Source organism: Zootoca vivipara, chromosome 17, assembly GCF_963506605.1.
Source record: "Zootoca vivipara chromosome 17, rZooViv1.1, whole genome shotgun sequence".
Taxonomy (NCBI): Eukaryota; Metazoa; Chordata; class Lepidosauria; order Squamata; family Lacertidae; genus Zootoca; species Zootoca vivipara.
Window position 1 is genome coordinate 37,086,967 of NC_083292.1, and position 25,178 is coordinate 37,112,144.

General features: G+C 41.5%; 1 protein-coding gene and 1 long non-coding RNA gene across 5 annotated transcripts in view; one reads left to right on the forward strand and one right to left on the reverse strand.

Moving 5' to 3' along the window:
* On the reverse strand, positions 1-24,372 carry LOC118079019 (uncharacterized). Its single transcript, XR_009556908.1, has 3 exons — positions 24,261-24,372; positions 2,478-2,611; positions 1-763 (listed from the first exon to the last, which is right to left on the reverse strand). It is a non-coding gene; the product is annotated as an uncharacterized LOC118079019 (long non-coding RNA).
* LOC132591321 (SLAM family member 9-like) overlaps positions 16,397-25,178 on the forward strand; it is a 15,188-nt gene continuing 6,406 nt past the window's right edge. For 3 of the 4 annotated variants that reach the window (XR_009556907.1, XM_060269462.1, XM_060269460.1), the window contains exons 1-3: positions 16,397-16,601; positions 18,986-19,336; positions 19,632-19,916. Coding sequence is in view for 3 of the 4 variants with exons in the window: in XM_060269462.1 (XP_060125445.1) it covers positions 19,213-19,336; positions 19,632-19,916 (409 nt within the window). In the remaining variant the exon portion in view is untranslated. Of the gene's footprint in view, positions 16,602-18,263; positions 18,843-18,985; positions 19,337-19,631; positions 19,917-25,178 lie in introns of those variants that run through there. The other variant, XM_060269461.1, reaches the window with a different exon arrangement.

The window sequence follows — 25,178 nt, forward strand, 5'->3', positions numbered from 1 at the left end:
TTTTGCTCTATGAGATGCTGAAATTTTTATTGAGGATATAAAGGACGGAGCCGGTGGAAATGGCCCATGGCAGATGAAAAACATGCAGCTGTCACAGAGAAATGAAACATCTTGTTTCTTGGGAAGCTGATATACGTCATCGTGGATTGAGGCAACAAAAAAAAGCAGAGTTGGCCTCCCCCTTGCTATTATGTGATGAGCCTCCTTCAGCCAAGCGCTGCTGAAACACATTTTGGTAGAGAGTCCTAGCTTAGCACCAACAGCTGAGATACAAGATGACAGGAAACAGGGGAAACCAAAGGAATAAAGTCCAAGCGTGAAGCATTAACAGAAGTGCGGAGACCTCACAGATCCCACTGGCTGAACAGTAGGACCTCTGGAGCGCTCAGCAATTCAGACTACTGTGTCATTTCATTCAGCTAGGGGTCAGAATCCTGCCTCTCCTTTCCTGGATCATCAATGTTGCATCTGGCCTTAACATGGCCACCTCTTACCGGGGTAGTAACATGGCCAGCGACCGGGGCCATAATACTGTGGGGGGCAGTACTGCGGATACTGTGGCCAACCGTAGCCAGGACGCCACCTGGAGCCGTAGCCGTAGCCATAACCATAACCCCTGGGATAGTAGCAGCTACGCTGATGGGGTCGGTAGCAGTACGGATACCGATAGAAGGAGTCCAGGCCTTCCATTTCTGGGTCATAGAAGTCCTCCATCAAGAGACCGTCATTCAGCAGAGACATCTTGAAGCTGGTTGGGTAAGATCTGAAACGAGGTTTTCGCAGTATAATTTTTTCATTAACTTTTTCAAACATTTTCACAATCATCTTCGTATCGAATAGCTACATCGTTTCATAAATTGACTTCCCATCCCCAACTTCCTGAGTGTTTTCACTCAAACCTTTTCTATTGCATTCTATATCTATTGCACAAAGTTTATTACAATTCTGAGGTCTATTACCAAGAATGAGGTTTTTGGAAGAGCTGATATAATATACAAAATTGGGTCAAATTGGGTTAAAGTAGGGAACCTCAGGCCAAGGGCCAAATCCAAGGCTCTCTACCTGCTCTCAGAACTCTTCCCGTCATCATCATCATTATTATTCCTAGATCAAACACCCCTCTTGGCAGCCATGCCTCTTCTCCGCATCCCTCACAAAGCCCTGTTTGATATCCTGAATGTTTTTCGGTATGTGTGAAATGTGTCTTTCAACTCTGGTCATGCCTCTTGCATGCCTGAGTAGAGGACAGAGAGGGATTGTGTGAGTAGATACCAGACTACTGCATAAAGGTAATATTTGCACCTGTTGCTCCATCCACCTTTTCCTCCCCCCCCTATCCACCCTGAGTTTCCGGCCCCCAGCCTCCATTTTGTCTCTGGTCCCAACCCACCACAGGCATGTGGCTCCCAGGAAGTTACCCAGAATGCAATGCACTATGTGTTAACTACTCAATTCTGAACTTAAAAATGGAAAGCGTAATGCTGGTGGTCAACAAAGGAGGTTTAAAGATTCTCTCAAGGCAAATCTTAAAAAATGTGGTATAAACACCAACATCTGGGAAACACTGGCCTGCAAGCGCTCCAATTGGAGAACAGCCTTTACCAAAGGTGTCATGGGCTTTGAAGACACTCAAACTCAGGACGCAAGGGAGAAACGTGCTAAGAGGAAGGCATGTTTGGCAAACCCTCGCCGTGAAACCTATGTCCCCACTGTGGAAGGACTTGTGGATCCAGAACTGGCCTCCACAGTCCCTTACGGACTCACTGTTAAAACCATGTTTATGAAAGACAATCTTACTCGGCTACGAGTGATCGCCAAAGAAGAAGACACTATGTGTTACTTTCAGAGAAAGGGATGGGCAGAGTGAAAATGGATATTAAACAAAAACCCTGGTCCTATCTTCCAAAACTACATTTCTGTTATAGCTCTTTTTTTAGCCTATTATCATATATATATATATATATATATATATATATATATATATATATATTAAGCTTCTATATTTTATCTGTGTTCTTTCAATTAAACCCAGGAGAGCTGCTGTCATCCAGTGCTGGCAGGACTTGGGCTAGAGGCACCTATGGTCTGAATCTCAATAGGGCAGCTCCCTGTGTTCCCCTAGAGCCCTCCAAATCCACCAGAAGGTTCTCTTTAGGAAATGTTTGGTGCCAAGTTGAGTCCCCAGACTTTATCAGTTATGCTAACTGGATAGAATCTGTTCTCCAGAAGATGAGGACCCCAGGGGACATTCGACATCAGCGAGAAGCATCAAAACACCAAACCACAGCTCAACTGAAACATTCATTTGGACAATTCTCCAGAAACTTTGCCCAAAGAGGAACTTGGAAATTTCCCTCAACATTTCACTTGGGGTAAAAGTGGGAGAGAGATCAAATCACGTTAGTCTGGTAATTAAGAACCTGCAGAAAAGAGAAGCATTTGCAGAAGCATTTTCCCATTAAAAGGAAAGAAATTACCTGGCTTCCTACTGGATCCGAAGAGATGATTTCAGAGGATCGGGTGCTTCTGGTGTAACCCATTGGGGGACAACCCTTTTTATACGGTTCGCTGGTGCGCATAGAGGAAATAATTCTTGCTCAATTCTGGGAGCCTAAAATTAATTGTCAGCTGTTTAATTGTCTGCTGTTTAATAGGCGCTCTCTCCTTATTTTCACTCCCTTGTTTCACAAGATGTTTTTCATCCCACCATCGCTTCACCTAAGGGTGGTAGCATGGGTGTGTGAAGATACAGAGGCGGGAAGGAATAACTTAGGAAGGCTGAAATTCTTCCTGGATTCCACTGAAGCCAATTAGGCTTAATCCGAGCAGACATAATCTTAGAATAGTGCTGATAAGGGACTTTTTGCCGGAACCCCCATTTTGCGCTGCTCTCTGGGAAGAGGCATGTGATGATCGCAGGGGTGTAGGGCCCTAGCTAAACCAATTTGAGTAATTAACTTGGTGCTTACGGTAGATACTTGGACCCCTAACTCCCCTCACCCACAGCCAGCATGGCCAAGTCTCAAGACCAAGAGGTTCCCAAACGTATTTGGCCTACTGCCCCCTTTTCAGAGAAAAAAAATACTCAGTGTCCCCCTGGCTCAATCAAATCATTCCCAAGGGTGCGACTGGTGCTGTGGCCCACCTGCCATCGGCCAAATAGGCTGGCAAGCTGAGATCCATTTCCCAGGCCTGGGTGACGCTGGAAAGGGTTCGTTGAAGCCCAGGAAAAACCCCTGCCTCTAGCACAACTACCGGATCCACAGGAGGCGATGTCACCATCCCACAACAGCACCCAACCTGGTAGTAAGTGCAATTACACAACAGATGAAACCTGTACAAATGGTTTTTCAATAATCTCTTCTCTTCGTTCTTTACGCCTTTTTTTAATCCAACGACCTTCCAATTGCACCCGAGGCTACTATCACCGCCCCCTGGATCATTCCAGCGCTGGGGACGATCTTGCCCACTTTGGGAAACACTGGTCAAGACTGATGGAAGTTGTGGTCCGGCAATTACAATAAAGCAACAGAACCTATGTCTAGACCCACGATTCTTGGAGCCTTACAGATTCTGCTGGAGTCCACCTCCCCCTTGGCTGGCATGGGCAATGGCCAAGCAGGATGGAAGCCTGTGCTCCAGCAATGTCGCATGCTTCCCATTCCTGGAACAATGTCATTGCAGAGTAAACTGGCCTCAATATGTCAAGGGCTTTATATATATATATCAATAGTAAAACCATCAACTTGGTCTGGTAACAAATCGGCAGCCAGTGGAGACGTCTGGGCACAGGCCTAATGCGATGACAGGCTCCTAATCCTGGTTACAGTTGTGCTACAGTATTTTGCACTCATGGCAGTTTCCCAACCAACCCCATGGAATCTAACAACATCTGGAGGGCCACAGATCCACCATCCCTTGCAGGTGTCCTTTTGCAGGTGTAAGCAGGAAAGAGGAGGAGGAGGAGGAGGAGGAGGAGGAGGAGGAGGAGGAGGAGGAGGAGGAGGAGGAGGAGGAGGAGGAGTTTGGATTTGATATCCCACTTTATCACTACCCTAAGGAGTCTCAAATTGGCTAACATTATCCTTTCCCTTCCTCCCCCACAACAAACACTCTGTGAGGTGAGTGGGGCTGAGAGACTTCAGAGAAGTGTGACTAGCCCAAGGTCACCCAACAGCTGCATGTGGAGGAGTGGGGAAGCGAACCCGGTTCCCCAGATTACGAGTAGACCGCTCTTAACCACTGCACCACACTGGCTCTTGTTTCGGTCTTTCAATGTGGGTATTTACTGGATTTCTACGGGGTGGTCTGCACCTCCATGTGCTACATAAATGTTCTTCAATACTCTTGCAATAGTATCTCCACAATGGCCTCCTTTGACTCCTACCAGGCCATAGTTTCCAAACCTGCCACTTACCCTTTCCCCTATTTTAATAGCAAAAGTTTTGAAGGGGCTCAGGTGGCACTTTGGTCTAAACCATGGGTAGGCAAAGATCCGGCCCAATCGCCTTCTCAATCCAGCCCGTGGACGGTCCGGGAATCAGCATGTTTTTACATGGGTAGAATGTGTGCTTTTATTGAAAATGCATCTCTGGGTTATTTGTGGGGCATAGGAATTCATTCTTTTCTTCTTCTTTTCAAAATATAATTCAGCCTTCCACAAGGTCTGAGGGACAGTGGACCGGCTGTAAAAGTTTGCTGACCTCTTGGGCTTGCCAATCAGAAGGTCGGCAGTTCGAATCCCCGCAATGGGATGAGCTCCCATTGCTCTATCCCAGCTCCTGCCAACCTAGCAGTTCAAAAGCATGCCAGTCCAAGTAGATAAATAGATACCGCTGCAGCAGGAAGGTAAACGGCGTTTCCGTGTGCTCTGGTTTCCATCACAATATTCCGTTGCGCCAGAAGCAGTTTAGTCCTGCTGGCCACATGACCCAAAAGCTGTCTGTGAACAAACACCGGCTCCCTCGGCCGGAAAGTGAGGTGAGCTCCACAACCCCATAGTCGCCTTTGACTGGACTTAACCATCCAGGGGTCCTTTACCTTTTTTAAAAAAAACAAAACAAAAAACTAATAGCAAAAGTCAGCTGTGCTAGCTCTGTCATGCAATACCCAATCCCAGAGCGAAACAAAATCCTGGGAACATTTGTGAATACCTTAATACTGTTCAGAGCACAAACCATCCTGGATGTGCAATGAAATGTGCAATGTGCAATGAAAAAGATTTCTGTATGGGCCCCAGAAGAAAAAAAAAGACATCCCATCTCTGTCCAGTCCTTTAAGGAGGAGGTAATGTCATTTCTTGGCAAGGAACCAAAAAAAAAAAAAACATCCATAACAAATGTTTCTGTTTTATTATCCTGGCACAGAGACTGGTTTACGACTTGGGTGAAGCAACTGCTTCTTCATCCACCTTTACTGGAAAGAAACAGAGCCGCAACGGATTCCTAGTAACCACAATTGCAGCAGCTTGTAAATAATTGCTGGGGTGGTTGAGCTTATCAGAGGTGTTTCTCAGATGAAAGGAGGTGAGTGATGTCCTATGAAGCACACCTAGTTTGGGTCCTTTAATCAAGGCTCAGCTGGGTCACAGATACACCTACATCAGAAACACTTCAAACCTGTGAGCAATGTCTGCGCGTAATCTCTGGCAAATCTCACTCATTACTAGAGTTATTATGGCCCTCCTTATGGTAGTCAGGGCCCTATCCAGTATTTGGAGTGGAACCAATCTAGCATGGGAGGATCTGGGCCATAAATCCAAATTGGAGGGCGGGGGGGGGGATTAGGGTTTATAACATTCTCTCTTTCTTCCCATCCCCCAACTGCATTGGGGAGTCCTACGTCTAGACTGGAAAAGAGAAGACTGAGAGGTGGCATGAAAGCCATCTTCAAATATCTGAAGGGCTGTCACCAGATAGATGGAGCAAGCTTGTTTTCCACTGCTATGGACCCAAACGAATGGATTCAAATTATGTTGTTGTTGTTTAGTCGATTAGTCGTGTCCGACTCTTTGTGACCCCATGGACCACAGCACCCCAGGCACTCCTGTCTTCCACTACCTCCCAGAGTTTCGTCAAATTCATGTTGGTAGCTTCTATAACACGGTCCAACCATCTCATCCTCTGTCATCCCCTTCTCCTTGTGCTCTCAATCTTACCCAACATCAGAGTTTTTTCCCCAGAGAATCTTCTCTTCTCATGAGGTGGCCAAAGTATTTGAGTCTCAGCTTCAGGATCTGTCCTTCCAGTGAGCACTCAGGGCTGATTTCCTTCAGAATGGATAGGTTTGATCTTTTTGCAGTCCACGGGACTCTCAAGAGCAGGCATCCCCAAACTTTGGCCCTCCCAATGTTTTGGCCTACAACTCCCATGATCCCTAGCTAACAGGACCAGTGGTCAGGGATGATGGGAATTGTAGTCCTAAACATCTGGAGGGCCAAAGTTTGGGGATGCCTGCTCAAGAGTCCCCTCCAGCACCACAATTCAAAAGCATAAATTCACTGGTGATCAGCCCAGGGCCGGCCCTATGGCCCGGCTGGGTGGCGCTGCACAGCTGCGCCCGCCCACCCGCTGCGGAGCTGCGCCCACCCGCCCGCTGCGGAGCTGCCCCCCCCGGCAGCCACGCTGTGTGCTGCGTCCGCCCGCCGCCCTGGGAAACGGGGCGGAGCGGGGGCGACAGAGGGATCCGTCGCACCACGGCGCCAGGGCACCAAATATACTTAAGACGGCCCTGGATCAGCAGTCTTTGTGGTCCAGCTCTAACTTCCATACATCACTACTGGGAAGAATAGGCATATCAGCTCAATATCAAGAATACCTTTCTGGGGGGTAAGAGCTGTTTGACAATGGAATGGACAACCTCAGAAGGTGGCAGGCTTTCCTTCATTAGAGATTTTTTAACAGAGGTTGAATGGGCATCTGCTAGGGGTTCTTTAGGTGTGATTCCTGCATTGTAGGGGATTGGGCTAGATGACCCTTGGGCTCCCTTCCAATTCTTCAATGATTCTGTGATAATCAGGGTTTAAATTAGACACATGGTCAGGGTGTGATTGGCAGTAGTGCCCAGCAGGAAGTGGTGAAGTGGTTTAGGTGACTTTCCAATGCCACACATCTGCACTGCTTGCCAATTGGGCAGGGGCCAGGCGGAAGGCATGAATAAGGCACATTATAAAAAGGCTAAAAATCCTTTCCCTGTATACACTTGCCACATAACTTCTTACTGAAATCCTCCAACTTTTCATCGCACTTTTCTTGCATTATAGAGTTGCCCCTCTAGATGGCAGTAACGTGTTAAGATTGACGTGTTAAGCTTCAAGCAGGAAAGATGACGGCCCAGAGATGCGTTGGACCTGTCAGTAAAGGACTGAACTGACTGAGGAGTTGGAGTCGGACTGAATTTCTTCCAGCACAAAACTGCACTGTTACGAACCTGCACGCTGGGGGAGCTGCCCACGTTTGGCACACGTCTTTTCCGCTGTGTTTTGCATTCAGGAGCTGCCACCTGGTGGCTATGGCGTGAAAATACATTATTTTGCAGAGGAGGGAGTTTTCTAACAGGGTTCCTTCTGTGCCAGCCCTGCACTTGGGATAATGAATATGAGAAGGAGAAGTTTCACTTCCAAATGAAGCCCACACAGGCTTCTCCACCCACTGAACAGATCACAGGCGCACAGGCTGCCTCTGGTACACATGCGGAAGTGTGGAAGGGTGTGCGCATAGCTCAGTGGATAAAGCATGAGACTCCTAATCCCAGGATTGTGGGTTCGAGCTCCACATTGGGTGAAAGATTCATGCATTGCAGGGGGTTGGACTAGATGACCCCTCGTGATCCCTTCCCACTCTACAAGTCTATGATTGTATGTTGATTCTTGCAGCTCAACTACTGTATGCACAGATGCTACACTGAGGGCTCATCCACACTTGCCTTTCCTCTGCTCAGCCCACAGTATAAAGCTCCATGTCCAATTAACCCCGATTTCCTTTCTTTTTTGCTCAGGATCTTTGCCCACAAAAACCCGCTCTTTAAAGCTCAGTCAGAGCAAACATCCGTCTGTGGAAGACCTGGATTGACATTTGCTCTGATTCAGCTTCAGGGAGTGGGTTTTCGCAGGAAAGCTTTGGTGGGGGTGGAAATGCTTGAATGCAGAGTGTTTTAAAAAGTGTGGATCTCTGTCACTCCCAGAGCAACACAGTGACATCAAGCGGTTACCGATAGCTAAAAAGTATTTCCCTCAAGAAACTTGCTAAAGAACGACATCGTGTGGAGAAAAAAAGGTACTGCGGGGAAACCAAAAAAATGGGAGATAAATCTAAGAAATTCACCTCAGCCAGCACCTCCCAGAGAAGAGTCTCAACTGCAGAACATGAGATGGATCTTAGAGAATTAATTCTGAGCTTAAAGACTGATATAGGGGAAATTAAGCAAGACCTCTCAGAAATGAAGAAAGATATAAATGAAAGGTTTACAGGTCTGGAAGACAAAATAGAGAAAATGGAGGGAAAATTGGAGGCAAATGAAAAAGACAAACAAGAAATTAAAGAACAGTTAAATAAAGTGGAGGAGGTATCAAGTAAGACAACAGAAATAACCCAAGAACTGCAAAATAAAAATCAATTATTGGAAAATGCATTGAAAAATATCTCCAAAGAGAAAAGAGAAGGGAGAAAAGAAACAGAAAAGATAAAGAAAGACCTGGAGGACCATAAAGCAATGCTGGAGGCATCGCAGGATGCGCTTGCTATGCTACAGATGAGAATGAGAGAAAAAATTTTGAGATTCCGAAACATCCCTGAAATTCCTAATGAGGCTATTGAGAGGAGAATAATAACAGCGCTGGCGAACTGGTTAAACCTGGAGGAGCCGGAAATTGAAACCCATGTGGATGAAATCTTCAGAGTTAATTCAAGGAAAGCCCAAGCAAATAACTGGCCCGGAGATTGCCTTGTAACTTTTACTACCATGGGGCTGCGCAATAAAGTTTTAAAAACTAAGGGAAAAAAGAAATTAATTATGGACGGTACCGAAATAATCATTCTGAAAGAAATACCCCCAAGACTGGTCCACAAAAGGAAAAAATATCAATTCCTAGCCAGACTATTGAGTGCAAAAAAAATTCTCTTTAAATGGGAGTATCCGGAAGGCATTGCCTTCGCTTTTAAGGGAAGATGGAGGAGATTTGATACTCTAGAGGCGGCGGATAGATTCTGCAGAACCTACAATCAGGAACTGGGATGTGACAAATTAAAAACAATCAAAGACCAACAACCTAAAACAGATGATGAGAGAGACGAAGAACATAGCAGTGGAGAAGAGGAAGAAGAAGGAGGAGGAGAAGAACAAGAAGATGAAGAAAAAGAAGAAGATGGAGAAATAGATGACTGATAAGAAAGGACATGATAATATCTAGACTGGACTTAATCGGTGATGTAAATGTACCTGAGAATTTTTCTTTATCCCTTCTGTGATTTAAATTAATCTTGGGAGGTATAGAAGATGTAGTTGTTATAACTGTTGTTTCCCCCCCTCCCCCCCTCCTTCTATTTTTATTTTATTTTATTTATTTATTTTTTGAATGTTCATCTGAAAGAATACTGTAAAAGGATAGGAAAATCAGCCTTGTCTTCCTCGTATTTGCTTAGCTTAGACATCAATCTCGATTCTTTGAATTTTAATCAATTAATTCCAAATAAACATTATAAATAAATTCCATTTAAACGAATATGAATTTAAAAACTATTTCATGGAATGTAAATGGTTTGAATAACAAAAAAAACGAAATAGGGTGGGGCATATATTAAAAAAGCAGAATTTGGACGTGATCTGTCTCCAAGAGACACATATAAACAAAAAACATCTGAGGGTATTGAAAAATGACAAATTGGGTAGAGAATTCATTGCGGCAGATGAAAAGAAAAAAAGAGGTGTGATATTTTACATCAAGGAAAAATGGAACCCGAAATTATTATGGTCTGATAAAGAAGGCAGAATAGTGATGGTAACAACATTAATTGAAGGCGAGAAATGGATTTGGGTGGGCCTGTATGCCCCAAATGGGAGTAAACTAGCCTTCTTGGAAAAATTAGAATCTCAGTTAATGAATCATATTGAAGCAAAATTTATAATAATGGGAGATATGAACGGAATAATAGACCCTGAATTTGATAAAAATGGGACAAAGGGGAAGAAAAATGGAATGAAATTACCAAAGAAATTTTTTGATATGGTTAGAAATTTTAATTTATCGGATACCTGGAGATATAAAAACCCCATAAAAAAAGAATTCACACACATCTCAGCCCGGCATCAGACAGCAAGCAGAATTGACATGATATGGATAACAAATGAATTATTACAGAGAATTCAAAAGGTAGAAATTGGCCCCCAAACTATATCTGATCATAACCCAATGATCATGACATTGAAGGAAGGAAAAAATAAAGAGAAAAATTGGAGACTAAATGTATTCATGTTGAAAGACATAGATGTTAAGAAAGAAGCGAACAAAAAACTTAAAGAATATCTTGAACTGAATGACAATGGGGAGACGGATCAGACAATAGTGTGGGAAGCGGGGAAGGCTTTTATGCGTGGGTACTTTATCCAACAAAGTGCAATAAGAAGGAAAGTGGCACAAACAAAGAAAGAAAATCTTCTACAAGAAATTAGAAGAAAAGAAAAAATACTATATAAAAAATATGATAAAAAGATAGAACAAGAATTAAAGTTATTAAGAGTGGAATTTGAAAAGATAATAGATCAGGAACTCGAAACCCAATTACAACATTGGAAATATAAGAATTTTGAATGGGCAAACAAACCGAGTAAATTATTAACCTGGCAAATAAAAAAAAAGAAATGAAAGGATAATAAATAGGATTAAATTCAAAGGAAAATATTTTTATAAAACAGAGGAAATCATGCAAATATTCCAAAAATATTACGAAACTTTGTATTCAAAGGAAGAAATAAATAATCAGGAAATTGAGGAATTTTTCAAAAAATATCAAATTTCGCAAATTCCACATGAGAAAATAATATTATTAAACAAAGAAATCACTTTGTTAGAAATATCCGAGGCAATAAAATCAATGAGAAAAGGGAAAGCCCCGGGCCCAGACGGATTTCCAATGGAGTATTATGATGAATTCAAGGAACTATTATTAGCCCCTCTTAAGGATCTAATGAATAAAATATTCATGAAGGGAATTATACCTCAGTCTTGGACTGAGGCACAAATCATTTTAATACCTAAATCACAAGTGGATGCGGACTCTCCAGGCAATTATAGGCCGATCTCCTTATTAAATTGTGATTATAAAATTTTCACCAAAATACTAGCTAATAGATTAAATAATATACTGGAAGAATTAATCCATAAAGACCAGGTTGGGTTTGTAAAAGGTAGGTATGCCAGAGACAATATCAGGAATATTGTAAACATCATGGAATGTCTGGAGAACCGAAGAGACAAACCAGCGGTCCTCCTATCACTCGACGCGGAGAAGGCTTTTGATAGAGTCTCTTGGGCATTCATGACCAAAACAATAGAAAAATTAAAAATGGGGGAACAATTAGAAAGGGCAATAAAAGCAATTTACAAAACCCAAAAAGCCAGCATATTAATAAATGGAAGAATAACTAACAGATTTAACATTGAAAGGGGCACCAGGCAGGGATGTCCCCTATCACCCATCCTTTTCATACTTACTTTGGAAATACTATTAAAAAACTTGAGAGAAGAGGAAACTATTAAAGGAATTGTGATTGGGAATAAACGATATAAGGTAAAGGCTTTCGCCGATGATATAATCATAACTACAGAAGATCCACTTCAAAGTATCCCCTCAGCAATTGGGAAAATTAATGAATACGGGCAATTAGCTGGGCTGAAAATAAATTATGAAAAAACTAAGATGTTAGTTAAAAATTTAGAAATGAAGGAAAAACAAGAATTGCAAGAGAAAACAGGCCTAAGAATTGATAAAAAATTAAAATATTTGGGTATCCAAATGACAATCAAAGGAATTGATCTGGTGCAGGAAAATTATAAACAAATTTGGAAAAAAATAAAGCAAGATTTGGAATCATGGAATAAATTAAAATTATCACTTTTGGGGCGAATATCTTTGATCAAAATGTGCGTGGTGTCTAAAATGAATTATTTATTTCAAAATTTACCGATTCTGGGGGGAGAAAAAATTTTCAAAGAATGGAAGAAGGATGTTGTAAAATTTGTGTGGAATGGGAAAAGACCGAGGGTGAATTATATAATCATGATAGATCATAGGAGCAGAGGAGGTTTCGGACTACCTGACCTCGAAAGCTATCATGATGCGGCAGCTATTGCATGGCTTAAGGAATGGATAGAGCTTAGAAACACAGACCTTTTAGACCTGGAAGGTCAAGGACTAGGATTTGGGTGGCACCATTATCTAATGAAGGATAAGATAGAAAAAATGAATTTCTTTATGTTTAATTTAATCAGGAAATCGCTATATTTGGTCTGGAAAAAATATAGAAGGTTCTTCGAACCCAAATCCCCCTGGTGGGTTTCACCACTGGAGCTAGTAGCAGTAAAAAGGACTAACATGGAACCTAATTGGCCCACATACAAAATGATATTGGAAGAAAAGGAGGGAATTCTAAAATTAAAAGATTATTCAGAAATAAAAGATTACCTGACCACCTGGTTACAATATTTCCAAATAAACCAAAGATTTCAAACTGACAAAAGAATAGGATTTGGAAGAGAACCATCAGAATTGGAGGAGATATTATTGGTAAACAAAAATAAATATATAAAAAATTTATACCAAATAATATTAAAATGGAAAACTGAGGAAGAGATGACAAAAGAGTTTATGATTAAATGGTCCCAAGATCTGGGAAAACCAATTCCAGTACAAAAATGGGAAAATTTATGGAATCGGGACTCAAATTTTACAACGAATTATGATTTGAAAGAAAATATTTTAAAGATGCAAAATAGGTGGTACTTGACGCCATTAAAATTGTCTAAAATATACCCAGGGGTCAGTAATCTGTGTTGGAGATGTAAAAAGGAAGTTGGTTCATTTATTCACATGTGGTGGAACTGCAGTATAATCAGGGGGTTTTGGGAAATGGTATATAAGGAGTTAAAGAAAATTCTGAAATATTCTTTTAAGAAAAATCCAGAACTTTTTCTGCTGGGAATGATGCCGGAAGATATCAGACCAAACGACAGAGGTTTAATTAATTATGCCGTAGCGACCGCCAGATTGTTAGTTGCGAAGAATTGGAAAACCCCAGAAATCCCTAGTAAAGAAGATTGGCAAATTAAATTATTCCATTATTACAATTTAGCAATTAGATACGAAGAAGCCAAAGGATCAAGTCTAGAAGAAGCAATTAGATTGTGGAAACCATTTAACATGTATATTAAAGATAAAATAGAAAAACCAAACCTTATCTCAGAAAGATAATGATTCTATATTGGAGAGGAAAAAAATACAATGGTGATTACTAATGTATATAAGAGGGACGAGCTTAGTACAGGACGTGAAGTAGGGAGGGCATCGAGGGAGGGTATGGCGGGAGAGGAGGGAGGGATTGGGGAAAATCAAGACAATGTAATATCTGCATTCATTTGTATTTGTTTATTTGTTTATTTGCCTGTAAACAATTTTTTATTCTTGAAACCAATAAAATTTATTTTAAAAAAAAGTGTGGATCTCTGGAAAGAAGAGGGTAAACAGTAGCTGTGGATAAACTCTAAGTCTAAGTGAACATCACAGGTGAATAACTTTTGTGTGTTTCACCTACAGATGTAGCCTGAGATAACCAAGGATGCCATGCTATACTTTCTCCTCCCTGCCTGCTTTTCATCCTTTTGCAAAGGAGTCTCTCTCTCTCCATAGGATTATGAGTCATGCCTCTTAGGTGGCATCGATGGAAGGAGCATTGTCATGGAACATGGTATGGGAATTGTAGTATGGACAACTCTGAATCCTTTGTTTGAAGCAATGTATGCTGGGAGAGACAGCAGGGCAGTCTGGGTCTTTAACAGCCCTGGCCGTGTCTCTCTCTGCTTCCCAATTAGCTGTCTGCAAAGGAATGTGTTAATTGCCCTTTGGCGGGAAGAAGACCCAGGTGATACCTGGTACCTCATGGCATGGTAAGGGAGGGGGATGAAAAGCCAAATTAAAGAATCCCTTCCACCTGAGGTCGACTCGCCCTCTACAGAATTAAGAAGGAATGAGGGAAATGTCTTTATCACCTGCCAATATACAATTAGAGAATAAAGTTAAGTCAGCTGAAAATGATGGGTTATTACATCTAAGGCCATTGGTAAAAGTTATCTGATGTGGTGTTCTCATTGGTGGGATCGCGTAACCCCACCTGGTACCTTTTGGGGATAAAGATGGAAGCCTAAGGTTATAGTTTTGCATTTCTGCTATCAGCAATCCTGCCAGAGACTCTGTCAGCATGAAGTTGTAAGAGGGGAAGGGGGGCCTGGGGGTTCTGCCTTCTGACTGCTTTGCAAAAGGATGGTATTTACTGCCTTACATATGTATTCTTAGCTAGAGCAAAATTACCTGCTTACTTTTATTATTTTCTATATTTGTAACCTTATAAGAAATGTGCACCGCTATTTTAAGTTGTATGTTTTACACCTTTTAAATAAATCCTTGAAAAGGAATATTGTTTGGACCTCGAGTGCTTGTCCAGGATGGGGTAACTAGTCCAGTCCTTTAACCAATTGGTCACATACTGAGTGTTAGGCTGCACAAGTGAGTGGGCCTGGTTTTGAGTAGAGAAACCAAACCAGTTGAATTTCTGCCTGCTTCATAAGGAGTAGCCAGAGGCTTGCAACCTAGTAACAAGGCGGAGAGCCCTCGCAAATTATTTTGGGGTGGGGGGTTGGAGGCAACCAGCGTGTTGTGTTGACTAGGAATTTGGGCTTGGGGAGAGTTGGCTTCAAGTCCCTTTTTAGCTAAAAGTAACCTTGGACCAGTCGCTGTCTCTGAACAGCTCTTGCCGTCCTTACTCAGGTAGGTAGCCGTGTTGGTCTGGCGTAGTCGAAACAAATAAAACAAAAAATATCTGAAGAAGTGTGCATGCACACGAAAGCTCATACCAATGACAAACTTAGTTGGTCTCTAAGGTGCTACTGGAAGGAATTCTTTTATTTTGTTTCGTCCTTACTCAATTCATCAAATGATGTGACATAAAAGTTCCTCCCTCCCTCCAATGAAGGAATAAGGCAGGCCCACCTCTCTTTCCCCTACTGTTGCTTTAAATCACAGCTGACTTCAGGGCAGCATCCCCAAGCCCTTACTCCACCTCTCTTTCCCCTACTTTAAAACCTTTCCCTCAAACTCATGGAGCACTAAGGGGGCTTTCCCCCATGCTTTCCCCATGAGCTCTAACCCCCAAAGCAAGCCAGCTTCAGAAGGAGGGAGGAGGAGGAGCCTGTGATGGACCTCAGGATTCGCATATTGGACATGCCCACCCTAGAATTATAGTATTGTAGGGTTGGAAGGGACTATGAGGATCATCTAGTCCAACCCTCTGCATTGCAGGAATATGCAGCTGTCCCATCCTTTTTAGATTTGCTCTCAGCCCTCGTTTGCCCCCCTCCACACACACACACACACACACACACAGTTGTCTCAGGTGCTAGTCCTACTCAGAGTAGACTCACTGAAATGAATTAAAAATCCAGACTTTAATTTCAAAGGGTCTGCCCTAAGTAGGATTTAGTTGGATGTAGCCAAGGACCAAAGTATCTTGCACCAGTTTACCTGAGTGCATTATTCTCAGGCTGGGGTGGGGGACTCATTATTTATAATTGCTTAATCATATGGGACCAAATTGTATTATGTTGTGAGGACCATAGCTGCCAAGTTATCCCTTTTTTAAGGGAAATTCCCTTATGCTGAATAGGCTTCCTCGTGAGAAAAGGGAAAACTTGGCAGCTATGGTGAGGACCTTTTTATTAAATCTTAGAATTGTAGAGTTGGAAGGGACCCAAGGGTCAATCTAGTCCAACCGCCTGTAAAAGCATAAATGTAGGAATTGCAACCACCTTAAAATTGTGGTTTCATTCACCTTTTCCGTGCTGAAATGTCACAACCTGAACGACCATGAACTCCCTGAACTCCCCCCCCCATGAACAACCTGAACTCCCCCCCCCCCTAGATTTGATCCTGGCTACGCCCATGGCACTAGAGCTGGACTGTTGGGGTCTCTCCCAATTCTTACAATTCCATGATTCTGTGTATTGGCAGTCTCTGCTAAGAAGGAGGTCTTAGCAGCTGGAGGTTGGGGCTGGCTGCCAGCACTAGTTCGTAACCACTCCTCTCATCTGCATAAATACCCCCACCTTCCTCTTTCACTCAGAGACAGAAGGAGCTGCTCAATTTTTCTCCTTCTAAAAATGCTCAATCTCTCATAACTTCGTACAGCTTTCAGTCCCATTTACGATGAACGACCCACATCTGTGTACTGTATCTTAAAGAGGAATCCTTCACGCAGCAGGCAAAGGGGGGCTGTGAATGGCTCCAAAAGAAGCCTGGAGCTCTTTCTCCAGACTCTGTTTTTGCTTTCTTCTCTCACCGGTAAGTCCTCCAAGGCTTGATAAAATGATATGCAGGTGTTTTTCATAGCTGCCAAGTCTCCCGTATTCCCTGGGAAACCCCCGTTTTTCCGGCTGTCCCCAGCCGAAAAAATGGATTTTTTTGCTTTTCCCCAGTTTATTCTGGCGCGGTGGCCATTTTGGAACTGGGCAGAGCATGCTTAGAAGCGACTTTTGATGCTGCTCTGCCCAGTTCCAAAATGGCTGCAGTGCGACTTCTGGTGCGGTGGCCATTTTGGAACTGGGCATAGCATCAAAAGTCACTTCTGAGCATGCTCCGCCCAGTTCCAAAATGGCGGCAGCTCTACTTCCGGTATGCTACTTTCAGCCCGGTCCCTTATTTTTCAGAGAGGAACTTGGCAGGTATGGTGTTTTTGCAGGAAAAGACGTTTGTGTAGAAGGGCTCTCTGTCTGCTGAAGCGGCCTCACAATGCCGCCATGGTTCTGTTATTTGGTAACATCTAAAATAAGTGGTGCTGTGGGTTAAACCACTGAGCCTAGGGCAGGGGTCAGAAAACTTTTTCAGCAGGGGGCTGGTCCACTGTCCCTCAGACATTGTGGGGGGCCGGACTATATTTTGAAAAAAAATATGAATTCCTATGCCCCACAAATAACCCAGAGATGCATTTTAAATAACTCATGTAAAAACATGCTGATTACATTTTACATTCTACTCATGTAAAAACATGCTGATTCTTGGACGGTCCACGGGCCAGATTTAGAAGGTGATTAGGCCGCATCTGGCCCCCGGGCCTTAGTTTGGGGACCCCTGGCCTAGGGCTTGCTGATCAGAAGGTTGGCGGTTGGAATCCCTGTGACGGGGTGAGCTCCCATTGCTTGGTCCCAGCTCCTGCCAACCTAGCAGTTCGAAAGCACGTCAAAATGCAAGTAGATAAATAGGAACCGCTACAGCGGGAAGGTAAACGGCGTTTCCATGTGCTGCTCTGGTTTGCCAGAAGCGGCTTTGTCATGCTGGCCACATGACCTGGAAGCTGTACGGCAGCTCCCTCAGCCAATAATGCGAGATGAGCGCGCAACCCCAGAGTCGGTCACGACTGGACCTAATGGTCAGGGGTCCCTTTACCTTTACCTAAAATAAGCTACAATACGAGCAGAGTGTAAACAACAGAGGAAATGAAGCCAGGAGACTCACTGTGCTGTAAAGGATGGATGCAGAGGCCACCGACTATTAAATCGTTTGAAACAGTACGACTTCCTTCTCAAGCAAGTGCATTTTAGGGTTGGAATACAGCGTGATACCTCGGTTTTCTTCCTCTCAAAATGGAGGTGGAGGGATTGAATCTTCTTTGCAGGAAATTTAATTTCCGTTTTAGCCGGGGAAAGCTGGTCCCGCAAGCGATTCTTCAAAGACTCCGTCCTGGGTTAATTCTTGAAGGCAAAAATCTGGCTGCTTTGTGTTCAAAAAGGCAGGTTGCAATGATGCTTCTGCAGTCTGACAAAGCACCTTTCAGAATTGAATAAGGATATCCAATGCACTCTGAGTGGGTCTCCTCTTGCACTTGAACTAAAAGCTGCAGTTAGTGCAGGAAGCTGCTGCATAATTATTGGTGTGAGTGAGACCCTGACCCCATTTAACCTCTCCTCAGAGATCTGCATTGGCTGGCGGTCTGTTGCAGGGCTAAATTTAAGGCATTACCGTGTTTCTCATATTATAAGACACGTCTTATATTTATTTTTTCCTCAAAAAAAAACACTATGGCTTATTTTCAAGGGATGTCTTATTTTTTTCCTCCTCCTCCTGCCGCGGCCGGCATTGCTGCTGCTCCTGTCACTATGTCTTATTTTCGGGGTATGGCTTATATTCCTTGAATGCTCAAAAATCCTGCTATGGCTTATTTTATGGGGATGCCTTAAAATATGAGAAACAGGGTACTAATGGTACAAAAAGCCCTCAACAGCTGACCACTTTATTTGAACCCATATATGCTCTGGAATTGGCACTGCTTACAAGTGCCACATAATATTCATTTCACACCTGCATGAAATCAATCTTTTATTGTAGCAGCCCCTGCACATTGGAACTCCTTGCCTCCTAAAGGCGCTCTTTGTGGCGCCTGCTTAAAACCTTTCTGTCCAGGCAATTCTAACCAGACATACAGAATTTGGCATGTACTTTAAACAAGAGCAGGGGCTCCCAGGATTCAGAAGCCTTTTTTTATCCACAGAAACATACCAAGAGCATAATTTGAAAGATTGAGTAAAGGTGTGTTCCAGAAATTAATAGGCAAGCAGAAATCACAAAGCTTTAAATCAGTTGTTCTGAGAGACTTTTCCAACCATTGTTCCTTTCTTTGACTTTGTTTCTCCCTTTTCCTCCTTCTTTTCCACCTCCCTGAACTTTTTAAGGTACTGCAAGTTTCAGAGTGCAGAATCCTCAGCAGGAAAGGGAGAGGCTGAACAGGATCCTGGGAGGCTCTCTGTTGCTCCCTGCAGGTATTCCACCTACGGCAACACTGAAGACGATCGACTGGTATTTCCAGGGGGGGAATGGTTTGGGAATTCAGCTGGCTGAATTCAGGGAAGGAGAACTGCAGAGAAGCAATCCAAGGGACAGGTTTGGGCCAAGATTGGAGATGGTCAATGAGACCACCCTGCGGATCAAAGACTTGGAAATGGATGACAGTGGCAAATATTCCATTAGAGTGAAGTTTACTTCGGCACGGTATAAAGATTACACCTTCCACCTCTCTGTGTATGGTAATTAATTCTTTATTCCTTGTATTCACACTGTATTCACTTTATTCTTTGTTCCATCCCAGACACCGGACCTCAGTATCTGGGATGGACTTCATTCTTTATTCTTTATAACATCCCAGACACTGGAACCGCCAGAAGACCCTTGGAGCTGAACCTCAGTGTCTGGGCTAAATGATGGGGGTGGAGATGCTCCTTCAGGTTTACAGGGCTGTGGCCGTTTAGGGCTTTAAAGGTCAGCACCAACACTTTGAATTGTGCTGGGAAACGTATGAGCTTTTCATATTTGTTTCCACAGAACCAGTCCCAGAACCCAAAATCCTCTCCCAAATTGTCTCCAACAGCCCAGATGGCTGTAACGTGACCCTGCAGTGTCAGGTGGCTGAAAAGGGGGAAATCAACATCTCCTGGGAAAGAGACTTAAAAGATGGTTCAAAGTCATACCACCTCTCTGGCAATGGCAAGGATCTCCACTTGTTCTGGAAGCTCAACTCCTCAGATCCCAACATCACCTGCCTGGTCACCAATCCAGCTGATCAGAAAAGCATCTCCTTCAACTTGCTGCACATCTGCCAAACTGAAGGTGAGCAACTCTCCATTTTATTTAGAAAACTGCAGAAACCACTTAATTAAAAAACCATTAAGTAGGATAGTTGTAATAGAGGTGACAGTTCAAGGAGAAAAAATAATCGTGATTGGAATATACGCCCCAAATGAAAGGAAAAGTGAATTCTATCAAAATTTGGAGACTAAATTAATAGAAAATGTGGGTGAAAAAATGATTTTATTAGGGGATCAAAATGGAGTAACAGTACCAGAATTAGATCGATCAGTTAAAACCGGGAAAAAAAAACAAATGAAATTACCAAATACTTTCTTTAAGCTAATAGAATCATTTGGTTTAGAGGATGCATGGAGAAGTAAAAATCCATTCCAAAGAGAATATACCTTCTTTTCCTATCCGAAAAATTCAGCAGGAAGAATAGACACCATCTGGGTATCAAAAGAATTGACCTTAAAAAATTTTAAAGCCGAAATTCAACCAAAAACGCTTTCAGACCACAACGCAGTTATGGTCTGGCTGAAAGGGAACAGGGAAGCTCCAACAAGATGGAGGCTAAATGAATTTCTCTTAAAAAATGAACAGATTATACAAAAAGCAAAAGAAATACTAAAAGAGTATTTTAAACTTAACATGTCAGAAGAAGTGGATATAGAAACTGTTTGGGATGCCAGCAAGGCTGTATTAAGAGGGTACTTTATACAACAAAATACAATTCAGAGAAAAGAAAAAGAAAAAAAGAAACAAGAGGTGATAGAACAAATTAGAAAAAATGAAAAGGACCTTTATAATAAACCAGATAATGTAGAGTTAAAGAGAAACATCAAATTACTCCAATCCCAATATTCAATGCTATTAAGTGAGGAAATTGAGTGGAAATTAAAACTAATGAAACAAAGATATTTTGAAGGAGCCAATAAGCCTGGAAAGATCTTGGCATGGCAATTAAAAAAAAAAGAGAATGAAAGAATAATAAATAAATTAAAAAAGAATGGGGAAACTATAAATGACCTTAAAGAAATTGAAAAATGCTTTGCTGAATTCTATAATGAATTATATAAGGAAGAGAAAGAAACCTCAGAAGAGATAAGACATTATCTAGAGCAAAATGGGCTCCCAAAGTTAAAAAAGGAACAGAGAGAAATACTAAACGCCCCAATTACTACACGGGAAATTCAAATGGCTATAAAAAATACAAAAGTAGGAAAATCTCCAGGCCCAGATGGTTTGTCATCACTTTACTATAAAAAATTAGAGGAGGTATTGATAGAACCTTTGAAAAATGTAATGAATAACATACAACAACAAGGGAAAATGCCAAACTCATGGAAAGAAAGCTACATTACAATTATACCAAAACAAGGGAAAGACACTTTAGATATTACTAATTATAGACCCATAGCTCTTCTAAATAACGACTACAAGCTGTACACAAGTATACTGGCAGAGAGGACCAAAAAAGTCCTCAATGAACTAATACACAGGGATCAATCAGGCTTCTTACCAGGGAGACATATTTACAATAACACAAGAAATATAATTAACATATTGGAATATTTAGATCTGCGGATAGAGAAACCGGCTGCCTTAATGGCGGTCGATGCCGAAAAGGCCTTCGACAGGGTCTCCTGGAAATTCATGAAAGAATTAATGCACCATATGGAATTTGGAGAACAGTACAACAACAACATTAAAGCAATATATACAAAACAAACAGCAAAAATCATAATAAATGGAAAGGTGTCACAAAAATGCGAAATTAACAAAGGAGTAAGACAGGGGTGTCCATTATCCCCACTAATTTTTATATTAGCCCTGGAAGTATTATGCCAAAAAATAAGAAATGAAGAAGAGATTAAAGGGATAATATTAGGGAAAAATAAATATAAGATTAAATCGTTCGCAGACGACATTATCATTACCACGGAACAGCCCAAAGAAAGCTTAAATAAAGTATTAGAAGTAATGGAAGAGTATGGGAAAGTCTCGGGATTTAAATTAAATTTAGAAAAAACAAAGTTATTAGTCAAAAATTTATCAAAAGAGGAGCAATTGAATATAGAAAAAGCAACAAATTTAAAGATATATTCGAAAATAAAATATCTGGGGATCTGGATTACTCCAAAAAATTTAAACCTATTTGAAGATAATTACCGGAAAACTTGGGGAGAAATAAAAAAGGATTTAGAATTGTGGAATAGACTTCACTTGTCCTTTCTGGGGCGCATCTCTGCAATTAAATTAAATGTGTTACCAAAATTACTCTTCTTATTTCAAACAATTCCAATCATACGAAAATTAGAATTTTTAGATAATTGGCAAAAAGAATTATCAAGATTTATATGGTCCGGGAAAAGACCTAGACTAAAGCATAAAGTATTAATCGATACTAAGGAAAGGGGGGGGTTCGGGCTCCCGGACCTAAAAATATATTTTGAGGCGGTGTGCTTTGTATGGTTAAAGGAATGGTTCATACTGAACAATACAGAACTTTTAGATTTGGAGGGGCATGACACCCGATTCGGGTGGCATGCCTACCTAAATTATGAGAAATGCAAGTCCCATACAGGATTTAACAATCATATAATAAGATATCCTTTATTAAAAACATGGGGGAAATATAAAAAATACTTAGAACCAAAAACCCCAAAATGGATATCCCCAACGGAAGCAATAACGGTCAAGAAAAGAAATATGAATAGAGGCTGGACAACATATAACAACATATTAATAGAAAAGGACGAGCAAATAACAATTAAGAAATATGAGGAAGTTAAAAGATACTTTACAACATGGTTGGAGTACCATCAAACTTATAATTTGTTCATAAAAGACAAGAAATTAGGATTCGAGAAAAAACCATCAAAATTAGAAGTTAACTTAATAAACAATAATAACAAAATTATATCAAAAATGTACAAATTATTACTAGACTACCACGTAATGGAGGAGGCTGTAAAAAGCAATATGATAAAGTGGGCGCAAGATATCGGGCGACCCATTATGTTGGTAGACTGGGAACAACTATGGAGAGTCAACATGAATTTTACAGCGAGTTATACCATTAAAGAAAATATGTTTAAAGTCCAGCATCGGTGGTATTTGACCCCTTATAGACTATCAAAAATATATAAAAATGCATCAAGCGCCTGTTGGAGGTGTGGGGCAAGTAAGGGTGACCTTTTTCACATGTGGTGGACTTGCCAAAAAATCAAAATATTTTGGAACCAAATCTATGAGGAAATTAAGAAAATGCTAGGAACAACCTTTATTAAGAAGCCGGAAGCGTTTATTTTAAGTATAATTGGAAACGAGATCCCAACGGCAATGAAAGAACTATTTTTATATGCAACCGCAGCCGCTAGGTTATTGATAGCGAAAAGCTGGAAGGAGACTGAAGCCCCCACTTTGACGGATTGGCAGAGTAAATTACAAGAATTGGCAGAAATGGCCCTATTAACAAACAACCTGAAAGGCAAATCGCAAAAAAACTTCTCAGAAAATTGGATAAAATATAAACTATACGTTCAAAAATATACTAAAGGTGCACTGAATTTGGTGATAATTGATTAAACAGAAAGAAGGGAGGAAAGAAAAACTAAATTTATATATATGATTCTTGATGCATGAAGAAAAATGAACGTATTAGACATGTATAATAGAGAAGTATACTGGGTGTAGTACGTTCGCATAAGTTTAAGAATACATTAGAAAATGGCAGGAAGGAGTTAACATTTATAATTTCGAGGATTTTTATTGGACTTTCTCTCTCTCTTCTTGTTCTGAAAGTGTTGTATATATATAACATATATATTGTACGATATGGAAAAAGGGTAACAGAGGGGAGGGAGGGATGATGGTAAGGGAAGGATTAGAAAGAAAGAGGGGAGAGGGGAGGGGGGAGGGGGGAGGGGTATTTTTTATTCACATAGATCTGCATAGATATAGGCAATGGTCACGATTTATAAGATTGGATGTTTTTGTGTTATACTGTTGCCATTTATGCCTTTGTTCTATGTCATGTTTTAAATTGATTAATAAACTTGTTTTTTTAAAACTCAAAAAAAAAAAAAAACCATTAAGTTAATCTTTAAAAGCGTCTAAAACACTGTGTAAGCTGAGCAGTTATTTGCCCTCCTCCCCTTCCTCATTACGCATCAGCTGGGTAGTAGACTGGGGTGCTGAACACCCAACACTTCCCTTCTGTGTTAAATTCAAAATGAGCCTTAACGAAATGGAAAGATTTTAAATTTTTCAAATGGAAATCTAGAGAGATTCATGAATTGGTGCAAACTTAGGAATGGGTCCTCATAACTAGCTTTCAAAATTCTAACAGAGTTCTAACAAACAAATCAATAAACCTACCATTGGATTCAAGAAGTCGACAAAGAACTGAGAAGGAGGTGGAAGCCGAGGTCAGTTGGGGACGATGGCACGATTCCTGCCGAAAGCCAAGAAGTGGAGTTCAGGGCGTTGTCTTATCCGTTTCTTCTCTCTCTCTCTCTCTCTCTCTCTCTCTCTCTCTCTCTCTCTCTCTCTGCTTGTGGCTTACTGAGGAATCTAGAATATTCATTAAAACATAACAATTAATTTTATTAGTACGGTCGCAGACCAGCATCAACACACACAATATCACAGATCATAAAACATATCAAAAAGGACAGTACGAATATGACAAGGATTTAAATATAAAAATTAAAATTAATTATTAGCGTACCCCCTGTAGTTAACATTTAGGGGTTTGATCATTATGGGATACCACTTGCTTCCTGCGATTGATTGCAGACACACAGAATTTGGCTACATTTAATGTGGTCTCGGGATTCTTGTCCTCTACCAGAAGTTTTAAACTGTGGTGTTCGGATTCTTTCATGGACTTTTGCAAAACAGGTATAATAAAAGTCAAACGTATATCCTCATAAAAACGACAACATAGTAGTACATGTGAAGCAGTTTCTACTTCCATCGAGCCACAAGGGCAGACCCGTGCTGTATATAGTTTACCCTCAAATCTGCCCTGCAATAAGGCAGAAGGGAGAACATTAAATGTAACGAGGGTAAAAGACCGTCTGTATTTGGGTATCTGAAGACCTGACAGGTAGTTAGCTGGAGAGAAACCTCTCCCATAGTCCCTTATTGCTGAATGTTTGATCATTTCACTCATGTGGCATTGTAATTTTACGTCCCAGATACGCTGGCGAATTATAGTCCTAGCTTTCTCAAAGCCTGCCGCTATCAAGGTCTGCTGTGGGGTCCCCAAGCCTTTCAGCTTTTCAAGCAATG